The sequence below is a fragment of the Lampetra fluviatilis genome, chromosome 15 (genome assembly GCF_964198595.1).
Source record: "Lampetra fluviatilis chromosome 15, kcLamFluv1.1, whole genome shotgun sequence".
Lineage (NCBI taxonomy): Eukaryota > Metazoa > Chordata > Hyperoartia > Petromyzontiformes > Petromyzontidae > Lampetra > Lampetra fluviatilis.
Window position 1 is genome coordinate 8,793,623 of NC_136289.1, and position 16,427 is coordinate 8,810,049.

Here is a 16,427-nt window from a genome sequence, read left to right on the forward strand (position 1 = left end):
CCGAAAGAACCAAGAAGATTTAGACGGTTATTGATGCATTGCGACATTGTCTATAGTATTCTTCACTTCTAACATTAAGGGGTGGTTTTGAAGGAGACCAATTAAAAATACCATGCTTTTACATTTTTTTTTTATCTGGCGCAATTCATGCATTTTGCATCTCACAACTCTTTACGATTTGCATTGCACGGAGGCGCGAGGATCTCCAGAAAAGCGGGGAGGTAGCCTGGCAGTGAGCCAGTGCCAATGATTTCCCAAGCTCGAAGCACATCTATATATGAAGGTATGTTCAGCCAATTACTGTAATGAGTGGTTATACATGTGGGAGGAGCTGGAACACCTGAAGAAAACTCACGCGTGCAAGGGGGCAGCGCTTTAGATGGAGATTAGTTCACATTTGCTGTACCGCCTTCTCCTGGGAAGCCAGGGTATGGCAACTCGACACGCATAGGGAGTTTGACAACATTTGCGTGATCCACCAACTCTCGCCTCCACAGTGCTTGATCACAGGCATGTGCCTGCATCTCCTCAAAACACATACTTTTGAACCTTGGACCAAGCTAAATTATAATCAGAATCTTTATCCTGGAGGAATTTGATGAGCTATGAAGCTCTTCTTCACAAATGTCCAGTAGCGGCCTATGACCAAATCACCTGGAATGTACTTAAGATATGGAGGGTTGAACTTAGATGGTGCTTGAATGGACAACCATCATGCATCAATCAGATGATGTAGGCTGCTGTCTGGCCAAGTCGTGGGCAGCACAAGGCAGTGCAGTACAACATTTTGATGTACTGTACTATGCTGCAAGGTCTATGGTCCCTGCCTTGACCACCAGCGTGGTTAAGTATGCTGAAATAACCCCCACGCCCTGCTCGGCAAGGGGAAACACAAATCTAAATTGTCTTATGGTTGTTAATGTTTGACTTGCATCCCACTGGGATTTTTGCACACAGCGTTGATATACGGTGCTTTTTTTCTGGAAGACTTTGCTGTTTTTTCCTGGAGCTTTCTGTTGCGTGTAATCACTTTAAGATGTTTCTTGTTCATGTTTTTGTTTGTTGCGGTTGCACCCGAGTCAAGAGCCGCATTGGCTCACAGGGTTATACCTCATAAATGAAACTGAACTGATCTAGCAGTGGATTGACAAAACGGCTGTATGTGTGGACTAGATTATGGTCACAACACAACACACCACGCAATATTCATTGTTTCTCATTTATTAAAATATTCTCAATATTCTCATCTTAAGATCAGCACCTGAGGCTCAGGTACACATTGCTGAGTGCTACCATCTGGGCAATAAATATGCAATGACGAGTTGCTGCAGATCTCAATTGCATTGAGCTTTGCCCAAAACGTTAGTCTAATGTGTCCCCATTTTAAGGCAATGGAATTTACGAAAGAATGTGTTTATTCATTGTCCTTGTGCAAATAATTATTAACATTCGCGACATTGGTTCAGTTTAACATGGCAAGATAAATTATGTTTAACTCTCCATCCATAACTACACCTTCATATTTATAAGGAAAGCATATTTGTATCAATCGTTACTGATAAAAAAAAAAACAGGAAAAACGTTGTAAGTCATGAAACAATATAAAGGCATATATAGTCTAAATTGAGTACAGTATTACTATCATTGATAGTATTGGATGTGTTTTATTTTATATAAACTATTTCATAAAATTGAGATAAAAAATCCAAACATAACTGAGACACACGTGTATGTGGCTCGGTTACATTCAAGACACCTGTGTGCAGACACCACACATCACAACTAAGCAGAAGTTTGTTTTAAAACGCAAAGAAAGTGCACACGTACGACTATCTTCTTGGTTTTTTCGGTAAAGTCACGTAGAATGGAAATAATAAAATAATAAAACATAATAAAATAATTCTCACGACGTTTCGGCCACAACGCAAGCAGCCGTCCTCAGGTGAAGAACAGGTCTGTTGATAAGACAGAGTCTGTCTTATCGACAGGACGGCTGCTTGCGTTGTGGCCGAAACGTTGTGAGAATTATTTTATTACGTTTTATTTTTATTATTTTATTATTTCCCTTCTACGTTACTTTACCGAAAGAACCAAGAAGATGAATCCCTGCAGTCACGAAAGCTTTAAAACGTACGACTGTGTTTGCAACTCCACCACCACCACCATGAACGGTGATCTAAGCGCATTCTTCACTGACCGCAACGCATTCCAATGCAACAGTGCGAGTGCAATTATTGTGACCTGTTGCGTCACAAGATGGGGTATACACGATGTGCAGGACACAGAGCCCCCGTGGTCGATCTAGGATTCCCTTTTTCCCCGTTTTGGCAGTGCTGTGGAAGTCTGCCATTACGGGCAGCGGATTCACTTGTGAGCGCAACGCCAGCCAAACTCGCGCTGCATTGAGCTCTGCAATTGCACAGATTTCAGTGTGCAGTACAGACGAAAACATCGTCCCTCAAGGTTATGATTGTGCTCAAGGGCAGCAATGGTTCATTGTATTACGTGTAAAATATGGCTTGTTTGCAAATCAAGTGCAATTTTTATCATAGTGAATGAAGGGAAACCAGAATATTGTTTTTAGGAACTGGCAGCAATGCGCCGTTAAAACGTAGCCCTGTGTAGCTAAAATGCATTGTTTTCCCATTTAAAACCGCTATCAATATTTCCTATTTGTAAACAAACCTTAGCATACGTACATTAAAAAGAAAAACTCCAAATTAATATCTTTGGGAGGCCGACATTTTTTTGTTGCATAGTGCATTAAACATCACCAGCATTTTGACAGTGGCATCATTGACAAGCTACGGTGGAAATCCCTTTTCCGTCTTCAATCGGCATCCCATTGGCTCTGGTGTTGAACCGACAATGCTGGCATTTTTAGTGAATTTGGGCACTCTCATCTTGAAGAGTAGATATTCCTCTGCGTCTCCTGCACATGATCTCATTACACCAAAGGACGCTGGGATGGAATAGAAACAAACACGAACCACATTAGTGCAAGGCGGCGATGGTCAACAGAGAGGTTACGTAACCCAGCGCGCTTGAGCCACGCTGATTTCCAATGACATTGCAGAATAAAGCTTTGTATGTATGTTGAACTTCTTTCGCACCGTGGCATCCTATTATCGGAAGAAAGAGTGTTCCAAGCAGCTGCAGAAGCGCATCTGAAAGTGTGCGATGCAGTAACCGTCTTTGTTCGATGGTGAGACAAAAGCTGCTGCGAGGATGACCAGATTTTGTGTGATGGTTTATGCTCCTTGATGAGATCATCAAGGTATTGTGGTTGACTTGTGGCAACAGCACAGTGCAAAACTGCTGACCCCAGCTTAGTTAAACCAGCTGCAGGTCCATGCATTCCCACTGGCCTCTGTTAACCTGGCAGAGTTCGTCAATAGCTACACAAGTTAATTAACGTGCAGCAATGCCCATCTGTTATATAGCACTTTCAACACGTGCCCATGAGATGGCAGTACAGCGAATGGGTTCACAAAATTACCCTCCCACCTCTCATGCAAGCCACGACTGGATGAAGGCCTGGGTCAGTCATAGGGGTAGTCTGACCAAATTTCACAGTTCTGGTCAATGTCAGAAAAGTTAATTTTACTTGATTTTCATCTCCAATTGCCTCCGTATATGAAGTATATGCTTTTAAAATAACTCTGCCAAACATCTCAATGCAGGAGCCTATTGTAAAAGTGCCAGGAGACTTACTGGATTGATAAATAAGTGTTAGCATTAGAACCGTACTGGGAATTTTTACCCTTCAGGAGTGGGGTGCAGTTCTTAATCGTACAGATGGAGTTGCTCCAGTTGGTACAGCTCACCAAAACGACTGAACTCTGGCACCTGCTCCGACTTTAACGGTTATCCTAGAGCATTGGTTCTTAACCTGGAGTGCACGCACGTTCTGGGGGTGCGAGATGCCCTTTCTGGGGGTGCGAGACATGGCCAGATTTCTTTAGATGGTAAGTCATCAAGAACACAATTTAAGCACGGGCACGTAAGTACAACTACTTTGTTCCATCAAATCGATGTATTTGTTAACATACATTTTTAAACGATTGAAAACCAAAGGGGTGGAAGGCTGCAGTAAAGGTTAAGAACCACTGTCCTCGAGCATAAACTGCATCGGTGTTGTCTCATCTTATTTCACCCACCACACGCGGGAGAAAAAAAACCCGTGTCTAACTGGACAGAACCCTGCGGAAGAGCAGTCTTGGAGACTCGGCGAAACCTTCACGAAACCTTCACGAAAGCGATACAAATTGTGTTTGTTTTCAATGAAAGCACCTCAAGATCAAAAACGGGATGACTGCAACGGCGGACGCGAGGAGGAAAACCAGGCAGGAAAACCATCCCACGGTGACGGCGTAGACGTTGTTGAACACCACCGATCCCACAATGCCAGCCAGCAACTCCAAGGATCCCACCAACGAGAAGAGGGTTCCTGCAGAGGCACGACGAAATCGAACGTGCCAACACCGCAAAAGCAACGCGACAGCCGCGACAGAAAACACGGCAACCATCGCCGTGTAGAATACGACCACGGCCGCAGTGACGTTCTCATATGATGTGGTGTGTACGGTGCAACTTGGGCAAGTGGTGGTGCAGTGGTTAGCACACTGTGCTGTGAACCCGGTCACGGCTAATATCAGTGGCGAGTGATATCTGGAACTATTCCTGTGCGCCCACCTTTCACCAAACTGCGTGGACCAGCGTGGTGAAGTATAATCAGTTAACCCCCCACTACCAGCACAACGTAGAGCGGCCCTCATCCCACGGTACATTGTGCAAGGGCTGCAAATAATAATAGGAATTATTATTGCCTTAATTTATTGTTGTCTAAACTCCTAAGTTGTCCTCAGATTAACGGCCGTGGTCCTCTTGGGATATGCAAGTCTAATGTGCATTTGTGCACATAAATTGTATGGAAAATCTGCTGCGGTGTTTGCAAACCACGCACTCCCACCATACCTTGCTCGCTTGGCAAAACGGTCTTGGACATCATAGATCTCATTACTGCGACGGGCATGATGGTAAACATCAGGGGTAGGCGCACTGCACATTAAATCCGGCAAACAGGAACAGAGAGAGGCTTCTGAGTTTAACACGTAGGCTTAACACATATTTACGCAATCTAACCCCCCCCCCACAGTTTACGTATTTCTCAGCGCTGTTATTTTTTTTTTCCTAAAAAGTCCACTTTTGCTGCAGGTGCCCAACATAGCAATGCTATCTCTGAATATAATTTAGTTTGATATTGCTGGGAAGAGCGACCAACGTGCGTTAAATGTGTTATGGGTGGCTGCAGGGCTGCGTCGCAGGGCAACGGAAGGCAGTGAAGCAAAATCCATCGTTGTACTGTACTGATCTCCCACCGCTGCGCTCCCCCCACCATCGCCAACCCACACTGACCCAAATGGGATGGGAGGGATCATATTCAGCGGCGAGATTGACGATAGGCCTGTACATATACATTATGCATTTCTTGCACTGACATTGATCCGCAGTAAATGTACGAGTGCTCCAAAATTCCGAACGCAAGAAACAAAGGAATGAGTCACACAACGTCAACTGAAGTGAAGTGGCCCTCCCCGCAAAAAAAGGCTGCCAGGGTTAAAGGGGATTATTAAATAACGGGAGAGGGAGGGGGAGATTATGGGAGTCGGAGAGGCGCATCGCGGGCAAATAAAGTTTGATGGGGGGGGGGCGGTGCTGTCGCGGTTTTGGGGGGTACATCTTTGTATATTCAGTTCCTTCCCTTAACCGTGAATCACCACCCATGCCAGATGCCAAACACTCTCCGTTGGCATTCACCCGTGGTTATATCAGTTCGAGTTTTAATACGTGATGCATAAATTGTAAAGCTAGATCCGAGTTTAAAATTCAACAAAACTATTTTAATTTTGGCACACGTCGTCGTGTTACTTTGGCTTTGATTACCAAATTGCACTACAGAAGGTATCATCGCGTTACAGTATTGCATTTTAAACTTTAATAAGAAGTACTACTACTGTACACTGACAGGAAAAAATAAATATAATAAGCAAAATTTCGAGGAATTGGCCAGTATTCATGGCAACGGCAGCTCTTCACAGCAGAGATATCGACAATGGAGGACGATTTCCCAACACATCACCTATTGTATACTTATTCCTTTTAGGACAGAGTTATTGAATGAATGTGCTTTTAGTATTTGTGTATTTGCTTTTGCACAACTGCTAAACGTAGTATCACAAAATATGTTGATTGAAAGCCGCGCAGATATATTACTTTATCAGCCCATAAAAATCCCAAGGCCTAGGCCCGCAGTCCAGAAAGCCCCGTGCGTGAATCCGGCCCCCGAGCCGGCGCGTACCGAGGAACATCATGAGCGTGGTTTTCACGCCGCAGATCATCGCCATCCCTACGGTGAACGTGGAGATGCCAATGAGGGCGATGGGCGGGTCGGAGAGGCAACGCGAGAGGACCGTCACGCCCACGAAGCTCGTGATGAAGATGGCGAAGCCCACCGCCGAGCCGTAGCCCAGCAGCAACGCGTCCCAGCACAGAGGCGCCTTCATCTCGAACAGAGACACGGGCAAGGAGCCGCCTATCTCCGCCAGGAGGTAGAAGGTGAAGGCCGCGAGCAGCAGCGCGAGACGCCACCGCTTGCTGCCCAGGCCGGTGCCGCAAACCCCACTGTCCACCTCTGTGGAAGGGGCAACGGGTTCGGAAAAAATCGCGCGCGGATTTACGTAGCGATTTTCCTAACGTGGGGGTGTTTTTGTCCTCCTGCCTACAGGCGCAACACTTGTGCGTCCACTGCTAAACTTCGGTGCAGGGTTTAAAATCGGGTGATGTGCAAGCGATCGTGCATTTCTTTTCCAGTCAATACGTTACCACAGAACAGGTTGCTGAAGCTCTTGTAGTTTTGCTTCACAAGCTTTGTGAGGACGTTCCTCTTCTTTTGCGCCTCCGCTGGAATGCGCATTCGGATCTCCGCTGCGCTGTCGCATATCGCGCTGGAGTCATCTTGTTCGTCCTCGGCCGGAATCAGTGACTCCACCTGGTGGTCAACGAAACACGGTGGGGGCTCATGGCACGGCCACAAAGACAAATATCTCCCTTATAGCCTGAAACAGACTGGCGGGGCAAGCGCTGTTAGCGAGCACCTATGAAGGCCGCCACGGCACACGAAGGGGTGGGTGGCCAACACCAAGCGCCGCGGTGGGACAAACGGCACGGTGGTGGTCGCGCGGAGCGGTGTAGTGCACGAGCGTACCTGAATATCCTTGGTGATAGTCTCCTCGAGGATGCACGCCACGTAGATGATACAGAGCACCAGGATGAGGCACACGCACAGGTACACGTATGCGTAGCCCATCGCCTGGAGCATGTGGCCCGAGATGACGGCACCAATGCCGCCACTCATCCCTGTGTCACAGACAGATGGGGACGACAGAGAAATAAAATCGGCACTGTCTTTTTTGACGGACCGGTCCCATCATTATTATCTACCATGAACCATCCACTGCTGGATGAAGTCCTCCCTGAGCCGTCACCACCTGCCATGGTCACGCGATGCAACGATCGGTCGAGCCCCAGCATGAAAGCCAATCTCATCGTTCCAATTTGACGATGGGCGTCCACTCTTGGGCATGTTCCTTCCTATGACTGCCACTCCGTGACCACCGGCCATCATCCCTTCCTTGTGAAATGTCCTGCCCAAGCCAATTAACTTTTCCTCACAATCGACATGATGTCTCTCGTGTGTGCATGCACTCTGATTTATGTGGACTGGAGATAAACGGGAGCAACACAAAAGTCACTTACAACAAGTATGCAAAACCATATTCTTGCTCTTAGGTTTTTTCGGTAAAGTCACGTAAGTAATTTTTTGTATAATAAATGAAAATAACTCAATTAAATCACGACGTTTCGGAGGCAACACAAGTCTCCGTCTTCAGGTGGGACCGTCACAGCCAAATTTACTGCATCAAGATCTTCTTCTTCACCTGAGGACGGCTGCTTGCGTTGTGGCCGAAACGTCGTGAGAATTATGTAATTATGTTTTATTTTTATTATTTTATTCTTTTCCTTCTACGTGACTTTACCGAAAGAACCAAGAATATGAATCCCTGCAGTCACGAAAGCTTTAAATCGAAATTTGCAAAACCACTGAAGATATCCATTGGAGGGACGCAACTCAGTAACAGAAGGCAAAAACGGGATACAAAATTATGAAATAAAGAGTCGAGCAAAAAGTAGGATGGCATGCATTTGGAGAACTCAAAAATAAAAAAAGCTACACAGCTAAAGAAGATAGTTTTGAATCATTGCCTCCTCTGACACGTGGATCACATACAGAGACAACAAAGAAGAGAACGGAGCAAAAGCTCGAAAGTTTGCCAAGAAGCGTAGTCCCATGAGCACATAAGAATTCCACGCGACATTTTCCAGTGCTCCTTGTGGGGTGGAGAAAGACGAGCAATCTCGGAGGCTGGCTACGTACGGTGCAAAATAATTTCAACATACCCACATTAACAATGTTGTACGTGAATGCAATTGGCACCAGGTCACGCACCGAGCAGCATGTCCAGACAGGCCACGCGCATGTTGAGGTTGGCAGGGTTGGCCACGTCGGTGAGGTACGCAAAGCTTCCGGCCAGGATGGAGGCGTAACCTCCTGTCGCTCCGCGCAGCAGGCAGCCCAGGTATAGCCAGGGCAGAGGCAGCTCCAGGCTCACGATGAGAATGTAGATGATACTGCGGGAAGAAAGGGGTGAGAGACGCCAGCGAGTGACCAGCCGGGCGGCGCGGTGGTAACAATTGTACTTCACACCAAACAGGGCCTGGGTTTGATTGTAGTTCGCGACTCAGGCGCCTGTATGTTATGTGTGCCCCATGTTGTTTCTGCATTGGTTTCTGCCGGGTTCTCTAGTTTCCTCACATGGCAAAAGCAAAAGTGCAACTTGTATTGGCAAAACATCCCGATGCCGAAAAATTACCTGCAAATTATTCGATTTGGATTTCACACACGGCAACATCGCCCTCTGCTGCAAAAAAACTTGGCAGCACCCTCCTGAAACAAGTTGCCGAGACTCGGCGAGGCTTTTCCCAAGTAAAACGAGTGTGAGATGAGACAAGAGAAATGCAGACGTGAGACAGAGATGCAGAGAAAGTACAGATGTAGGCAGAATATGGAGATGTAGGACATTTTAAAATAAAGCTGCAGAGAAAGAGATATAGATGTAGTGAGATGAGACAAAATAGATGTACAGTAATTCCTCGCCACTTCGCGGTTCAAGTTTCGCGGCCTCAGTGCATCGCGGATTTTTCGAACTGATTTAAAGGCCTCATTATACCTGTGCAGTAACACCATCATCATCATCATTCATCATCACATTCATCGAACTGCACAGGTCTGTCATCGTCGTCATTGTCATCGTCATTGTCATCGTCGTCGTCATTACTGGAGTCAAGTCTCAAGATACTACTGTCATTGGTGAGTGTAGAACACCATACTACGTATCGTATGAGAGAGAGAGAGTGAATGTATAATATTAAGGTTTTATAATCAAATAGATTTAAGTAAAATATATATATAAAGTATAAATATACATATTTTAAACATTCTGGTACCCACACACACATATACGGAAATTCCTAGGGGGCCAATCCTACTTCGCGGATTTTCACCTGTCGCGAGGGGTTCCGGTCCCCATTAACCGCGATAAACGAGGGATCACTGTATTCAGAAAGATATGGCAGATAGAATAAATGAAATATGTAGTCATCGCCAAAACACGAGAGATAGGAGGTGCATTAGCGGATGTATAATATGGACGAGAATGATGATGTACACGGTAAGAGGACATGCGTATAATACTCAACAAAGCAACGTCTTCCCTCATCAGTCTCTCCACATCAAAACGTGTCACGTCACGCAAGAGCCAATATGCCAAGCAAGCAAAGCTAACTTTTATTCATTAAATCTCTAAACCGTGGAAGGCCATTCCCAACAGTGAGTTTGAGTAATACCGCCGACTAGTGAGCTGCATTTGGCTCATAGGTCACAGATTGTAGTGTTTAATCTTGATTTTAATCTTGATTTGAAGCTTTCGTGACTGCAGGAATCTATACTCTTTGGTTCTTTCAGTAAAGTCTGTTTGTTGTCCTCCCACACCTCTGATTAGCACGGTCGGCTAAATACGGTGCGAAAGAAGTTCAACCTACATGCATAGCTTGGACGGCCTTCCACTCACGAGTGATGTGTGAACAACAACAACATACCAGGGACGTGCGGTCAGGGGAGGCAGCTATCACATCTGCCTCACCGAGGGGGACGTGTCTAACACGCCCCCCTCAGTAAGGACACGCCCCCTCAGTGAGGACACGCCCCCTCAGTGAGACCACGCCCCCTCCGTGAGGCCACGCCTCCCTCAGTGTGTGAATCTGGCTCTGACACTAGGCAGTGCCTCCCCAGCCATTGACCTCACCGCCCGTCACTGCAACATACCTCTCCACGCTGTAGCCAATGCAGGGCAGTATCATCATGAGACGGCGCCCACTCGTGTCGCTGTACACGCCCAGCGCCAGCGAGGCCAGCACGGCCGGGAAGAACCCCACGAGGTCCAGGCGTACCTGGAATAGGGACGCAGCTGCCTGTGCCTCCTGCAATCGTGGCAGGCACGGAGGAAGTCCCATTGAATGAAAAAGCTCTACACATTGGCCCTAACGGAATAAAAATGTTGTAAAATGTAACGTTTTGGGTAACGACCCTGTGTCATAGCATGCAGATGGTGAAGAGCCACGTGCAGAGCCGGCCCTAGACCTTTGGGGGCCCTAAGCAAAATTTGGTTGGAGGCCCCTTTGATGTATGATTTTTTCACCCACTCGCTAGCAGTGACTCTAGGGGGCCCTCTGCTGGCCACGGGGCCCTTTGCAATCGCAAGGGTCGCTTAGTGGCTGGGCCGGCTCTGGCCACGTGCTATTGTAAAGGAGAGCCGACACAAGGTTGCAGGGGGTTCGTCTTTTATTCCTTTTCTCCCATCCACACCTGTCCCCAGCCGTCCCAAACTCGTTCCCGTCAAAGGCCCCTTCCCGCCCGTTCTCCCCTTATATCTCCTCGATTACCCCTCCCACTAACCCTCCTATCGGTGGGAATCCTTCCCCTGACACCCCTACACTATTAAGGAGGGCTATTGCGAAGTACGTCGCCTTTTATACATATATAGTTTTTCTTTTAAGGCCACATCTCCGATTCGCACGGTTGGCTATGTACAGCATTCATATGCAAACAAAGTGTTTTTGATGTGTTGAGTTTCGTTAATCTGTGCTTGTGCACCACTGCCAACGCAGCAGCATAACTAATGAATTAATTTAATGAGCGTTATTGCCATTCCACAATAATGACGTCACTTACATTATGGGGGCCGACCAAGCCCCCAGTGGTGAACGAAAACGACCACACGTGAGAGGCGGTTCGTGAAAGGTCTTCACAATAGATGCGCGCTTGTTTCAGAGATTAGGAGATGTTTCAGTGTTAATATGGTTTCGCGTTATTGTTCCAGCTCGCGTCAGCATGAATGATGATCGTCAACTGCCACTGCTGAATTAAGGCCTCCTGAAACCTGCCACCGTCCCCCACGCTTTCACTACTCAAGCACCCGTCTAGCTCCTGCTCACGAGTTGATCTCATCGCTTCTTCCCCTCGGTGGACATCACCCCGGGCGGGTGTTCCCTCATTGGCACGCCACTCCGTCGTCAGAATTTCAGAAGAATTTCAGAATCTCGATTTATCCTGCAGAAATCCGATGAGCTATGAAGCTCTTTTCCCACAGATGTCCAGTAGGGGCACGGGATCAGGAGGTTACAGCCTCGAGCACCGGCTATCGTCTCGTCCAGACATGTGTCCTGCCCAAGCCCGCTTACTTTTCTTAACAGTCGGTCTGATGACGAGCAACGTGCAGAGGGAGGAACACGTGGATCGGAGAACAAACACAAAATGACAGTACATGTAGTCAGCAGTCACCTTGTGCCGTCAGTTCGAGTACGACCTCTGGTGACATCTATGACCGGACTCTGGCCATCCACACCTCTCTCTCGCTGCCTCTCGTAGCTGGGCTAGTGTGAAAGGCCAGCGGTGTTATTGATGTCGTCCATCCAACTCCTCCGAGGTCAACCTCTGCCCCTGCTACCCTCTCCACTCCCAAGCAAGACCGATTCCTCTAGTCCAGAGGTCCTCATGGTAGTTAGCATTAGGGATGGATTAATGTTAATTCTATGGCCGGATTAATCTAAATATTTGTATGAATGGTATGCTTTGTTCTTGAGTCATTGTTAGGGATTCATGTTTGTGTTTGTATTAGATCTTATGTTAGAGGTGGGAGTGTCTTAATTCACAAATTAGATTTGTGGGATTGTGCAAGTCAAGCACTGTGCTTTTACCAAGACTGTACTAAAACATCAATGATTTTAAGATTCCTCCTTTCGTATCTGTGAACATACTTTGAGACCACAAACACACACTGGCTCATTCACCGAAGTCCACCTGCACTCTGGCATGCCGTGCATTCCACAAAATTCCATATGGGGGTCAACACCCACTCCTCCCAACATTCAGCCCATGGGTCAAATTCGGCCCACGACTTCAATTCATACCGCCTGTGGCTATAAGAGCCTTGCAAACGCCATTTATCCGTCACTGCAAGAATCCGAGCCGTGTTTCCAATTCACAATAAGAACCAAACATCAGAGCCGAGCCCCAATGATTTTGCGCATCATCATTGGACAACGCTAACGTGCGAGTCAATATGTGGTTGCTCGCCAAAGGTATTCTCTCAAGTCCTATACGACCTTCGGCAGAGTTCTTCACTAATTTTCAGAGGGGGGCCACTTTCTCAGATAAGACATCATCAGTGTGAGGGCCGCCACACATTTGAAACCACTGGGGGTTTGACATCACGATGATGGGAAGGTGGTGTTTTCACGTTCGCGTACCGTCGGGGGCCCGCACGTCACCGGCCGCACTAAAGGCCGCCAGGGGCCCTCGAGTGGCCCGCGAGCCATGCAATGAAAGCACACTGCCCGAAGACAATCGACACCGCAGCAAGGGTCGGCCACGTCAGACGCGGCCAGCTAGTGGTGGCGCACGTGTCTCGCCAGAGCAGCTGCCACCAACAGCCACGCGTCCAACCCCCGCTGCGAGGGCCGCCGCCACCACCTGGTGTTGCCGCCCGTGTCGTGGTCGTTAAAGCGCCGCAATCCCCCCCTGTCATAGCTCCCGCGATTACGACTGCCCTTTGTATCTATGAATGATGAGCTTCCTTCGCGCTGTATGTGCTAATCGGAGGAGCCAGGGGCGGGGGTTGGACAACAAACAAAACGCAATAAAACCCAAAGCACCTGGAATTCTCACCATCTCGGAACATCTCGGAAGATAAGCCGGGCTGAGCACGAACAGTGCTTGAGTGGCTGGTCACCGTACACAGACAGGTTACCGTAGACAGACAGGTTACCGTAGACGGTTCCGGGGGCAGTGCTAAATAGTGGACAGCAGAGGGCGGCGTAGCAACATCCATTGTACTGTACTTGTATGGGCCGCTGTTTTTGCACCCCCACCAACCCGCACTGAGCAGTGTGGTGAAGATCAATTTAATTCTCCATGACATGCACGGGGTGGGAAGGCCCTCATCCAGCAGCGGATTTCCAAAACGGATGTGCATGTACCAAGGCCGTAGCCATGGAGTCAACATTGGGGGGGGGGGCAACTCTTCCAGGGTGTCTGGGGGTCCCAACCCAGAAAAATATCTAAATTTTAAAACTCATTTCCTGCCTAAAAATAAAAAAAATTCACGAACATATGGAATGGACTTTTTCTTTATTTTTTACAATGTATTATAGTGTATTGTATTACGTTGCTTTGTTTTTACTTTTTTACCATTTCTTGTTTCATTGTATGTAATGGCAGCGATTAGGGATTAATAAATACAACCATAATCACAATCATATAAACATAAATCTACGCATTGATTTATATGAAGACAAGTCCAGATATTGTGGCCAAGGTTGATCAAATTGTTGTTTTTATTTACATAGCATAGCAATAATTTTTTTTATAGCAATATATTGGGGGGGGGGAAGATTTTTAGCATATTTGAATATTGGGGGGGGGGGGGTATATGTCCCCCCCCCAATAAATATTATAACTACGGCCTAGGCATGCACTGTACATGACTCCGCCTGGGTGTGGCAATACTCGCCTGTGGTGGGGATTGATGGATCACGCAGAGATGGGAGTTGTGCCGTGAACAGGACTCACACCTCGGTGCCATGGCCTAGCGGTAGCGCGTTTTGCCACGGTTTGAATCCAGCGGCCGCTTCGATTACTACCGCGTGTGGAATAACCACGGCGAGGCTGCCACGCGCCGCCTGCTTCACAGGGGACGTCAAAGATCGCGTGATGTCATTCACGAGGGGCGGCCGTTGTGTGTTGGCTTAATGGTCATAATTTGCTCAACCCGAAAATTGTTCAACTGGGATTCTACACAGCAGCAATCATTGCCCCCTACTGACAAGACTCATGCCCCCGGGTCTCTCAGCGGCTTTTGACAAGCCTTAGAACAAAGTCGGTCACTGGATCGCGCGCTTTCGGATGCGCTTAAGCGGCCTTCTGGAAGGCTCCTTCCTTCTGATACTCGGAAGCCACTAGAGCTATGCACTTTTAAATCGAGATTGAAAACTCATTTATTTAAAACTGCTTTTAGTGCATAGTTTGTTGCCTTTCCCTCGCATCTACAATTAGCACGGTTGGCTACGTATAGTGCGAAAGAAGTTCAACACACATGCAGGTCATTTTTGAAAATAAGACTATCCTGGTCTCTTGAGATCATACCTGCTTAAACGAAATAAACTTTAATCTAAGCCTCCATGGCAATTAGCTTGCACTTTTAGGAGGCAGTACAGCAGGTAGTTGGTTTTACAAAGTGACTTTGTGAGTGTGCGTGTTATTTGCGAGTGTGTGCCAGTTTTGTCCGGGCAACTCTGGTTTCCTCCCAAATGCAAAAATATGGAATTTGCGACACTCCCCGAAAATAAATCCTCCAGAAAAATATGAGTTAGATTCAGTAACACCTTCTTAGGGAAATTTACATTTATGCGTCACTTTAATATTTATACGTAACTTTCATGAACAAACTACTGTATTCGGATGCCATGGAAAATGTTGGATCCATAATTCATAAATGCTCTCCGTGTAAGAAACTTAATATGTCCGTCAGTCATAAGCATTCACTTGAGTTATTTCTTGATGGTACAGACAAAAAAAAGCTGAACAAAGATTTTGACCATAATCGCATGGGGTTTAAAAAAACGTTTAAACTCTCTCCCAATTCCTGGAAATGGTTTTGTATGGAGGTACAATTTAAGTGTTTGGTGGTGGGGCTAAAACCATACAATTTCATCGGCATTTTCTGGTTATAGTAAAAAAAACTCAAACATTTACGCAATGCAGAAGCAGGTCTTTCTTGACGACTGTTTTGATTCCCTGTTATGACTGGATCCACCAGCTGGCTGCAGCATTAGTCGGACACTTTGCGCATGGGTGCCCAAATCATGGTCAGACTAATGGGATGTGGCAAATAAAAACCCAATGCGTGCCTCTCTACTGCCCACAACCCCTACTGCACCTGGCGTGTGAACGCTTGGTGGTCACTCATCTAAGCACTGTCCAGGCTCAGCTCTGCTTAGCTTTGGTGATTGGATGACGGATGCAATACGGGCGATTTGGTCGTCCCAGGGACAAAGGAACGTAAACGCAGCCCTGACCCACGTCTCAACCGCGTCTTGCCGCGTCGTCTCAACCGCGCCGTCTCACCTTCTCGAGCTCGTCTTCGACATCGCTGCCGTTGGGGCTGCACGTGGTGCCGGTGCTGTCGTTGGTGCTGAAGTTGCCCAAGCGGCGGTAGATGTACTGCTGATTGAGCGGCGACGTGAGGAAGACCGCGAAGGCAAAGAGCGCCACAATGGGCTCCACGGCGCGCACGCAGCCCATCCTGGAGAGCTGTCGCGACGGGCCCACCGTCTCGCTGTCAGATCCACCGAGCTGAAAACACAGAGTGCGGCAAATGTCGTGCTTTTTTTCTCCCCCCGCTGGTACATCCGAGCAGAGCCGACGCGCGGCCAACGCCCTCATGGTACGGGTGGCTTCCCACTTGTTTCCCGTGCCGTAACAAAACCGTGATTGTGCTTTGACTAATGAAACGTCTGAATCTGACTCGGGGCCAAGCAGGGCCAGGGGCGGGGCCTAATGACGCGTTCGTTGTGCTTGTGACTTTAAATGTAAAGCTTTCGTGACTGCAGGGATTCATCTTCTTGGTTCTTTCGGTAAAGTCACGTAGAAGGGACAGACCTGGTCTTCACCTGAGGACGGCTGGTTGCGT

The 16,427-nt window shown here is 47.5% G+C and overlaps 1 protein-coding gene across 11 annotated transcripts in view; it reads right to left on the bottom strand.

Moving 5' to 3' along the window:
* Nucleotides 1-1,939: 1,939 nt before the first annotated feature.
* The window catches only part of SLC46A3 (solute carrier family 46 member 3), a 34,345-nt gene continuing 19,857 nt past the window's right edge, over nt 1,940-16,427 (bottom strand). For 10 of the 11 annotated variants that reach the window (XM_078863139.1, XM_078863138.1, XM_078863132.1 and 7 more), the window contains 9 exons: nt 15,863-16,090; nt 10,505-10,659; nt 8,570-8,751; nt 7,268-7,419; nt 6,886-7,051; nt 6,362-6,694; nt 4,978-5,061; nt 4,294-4,450; nt 1,940-2,962 (listed from right to left, as the gene is read on the bottom strand). In XM_078863139.1, the coding sequence (XP_078719265.1) occupies nt 2,881-2,962; nt 4,294-4,450; nt 4,978-5,061; nt 6,362-6,694; nt 6,886-7,051; nt 7,268-7,419; nt 8,570-8,751; nt 10,505-10,659; nt 15,863-16,039 (1,488 nt within the window). In that variant the 5' untranslated portion in view covers nt 16,040-16,090 and the 3' untranslated portion in view covers nt 1,940-2,880. Of the gene's footprint in view, nt 2,963-4,293; nt 4,451-4,977; nt 5,062-6,361; nt 6,695-6,885; nt 7,052-7,267; nt 7,420-8,569; nt 8,752-10,504; nt 10,660-12,019; nt 13,381-15,862; nt 16,091-16,427 lie in introns of those variants that run through there. The other variant, XM_078863142.1, reaches the window with a different exon arrangement.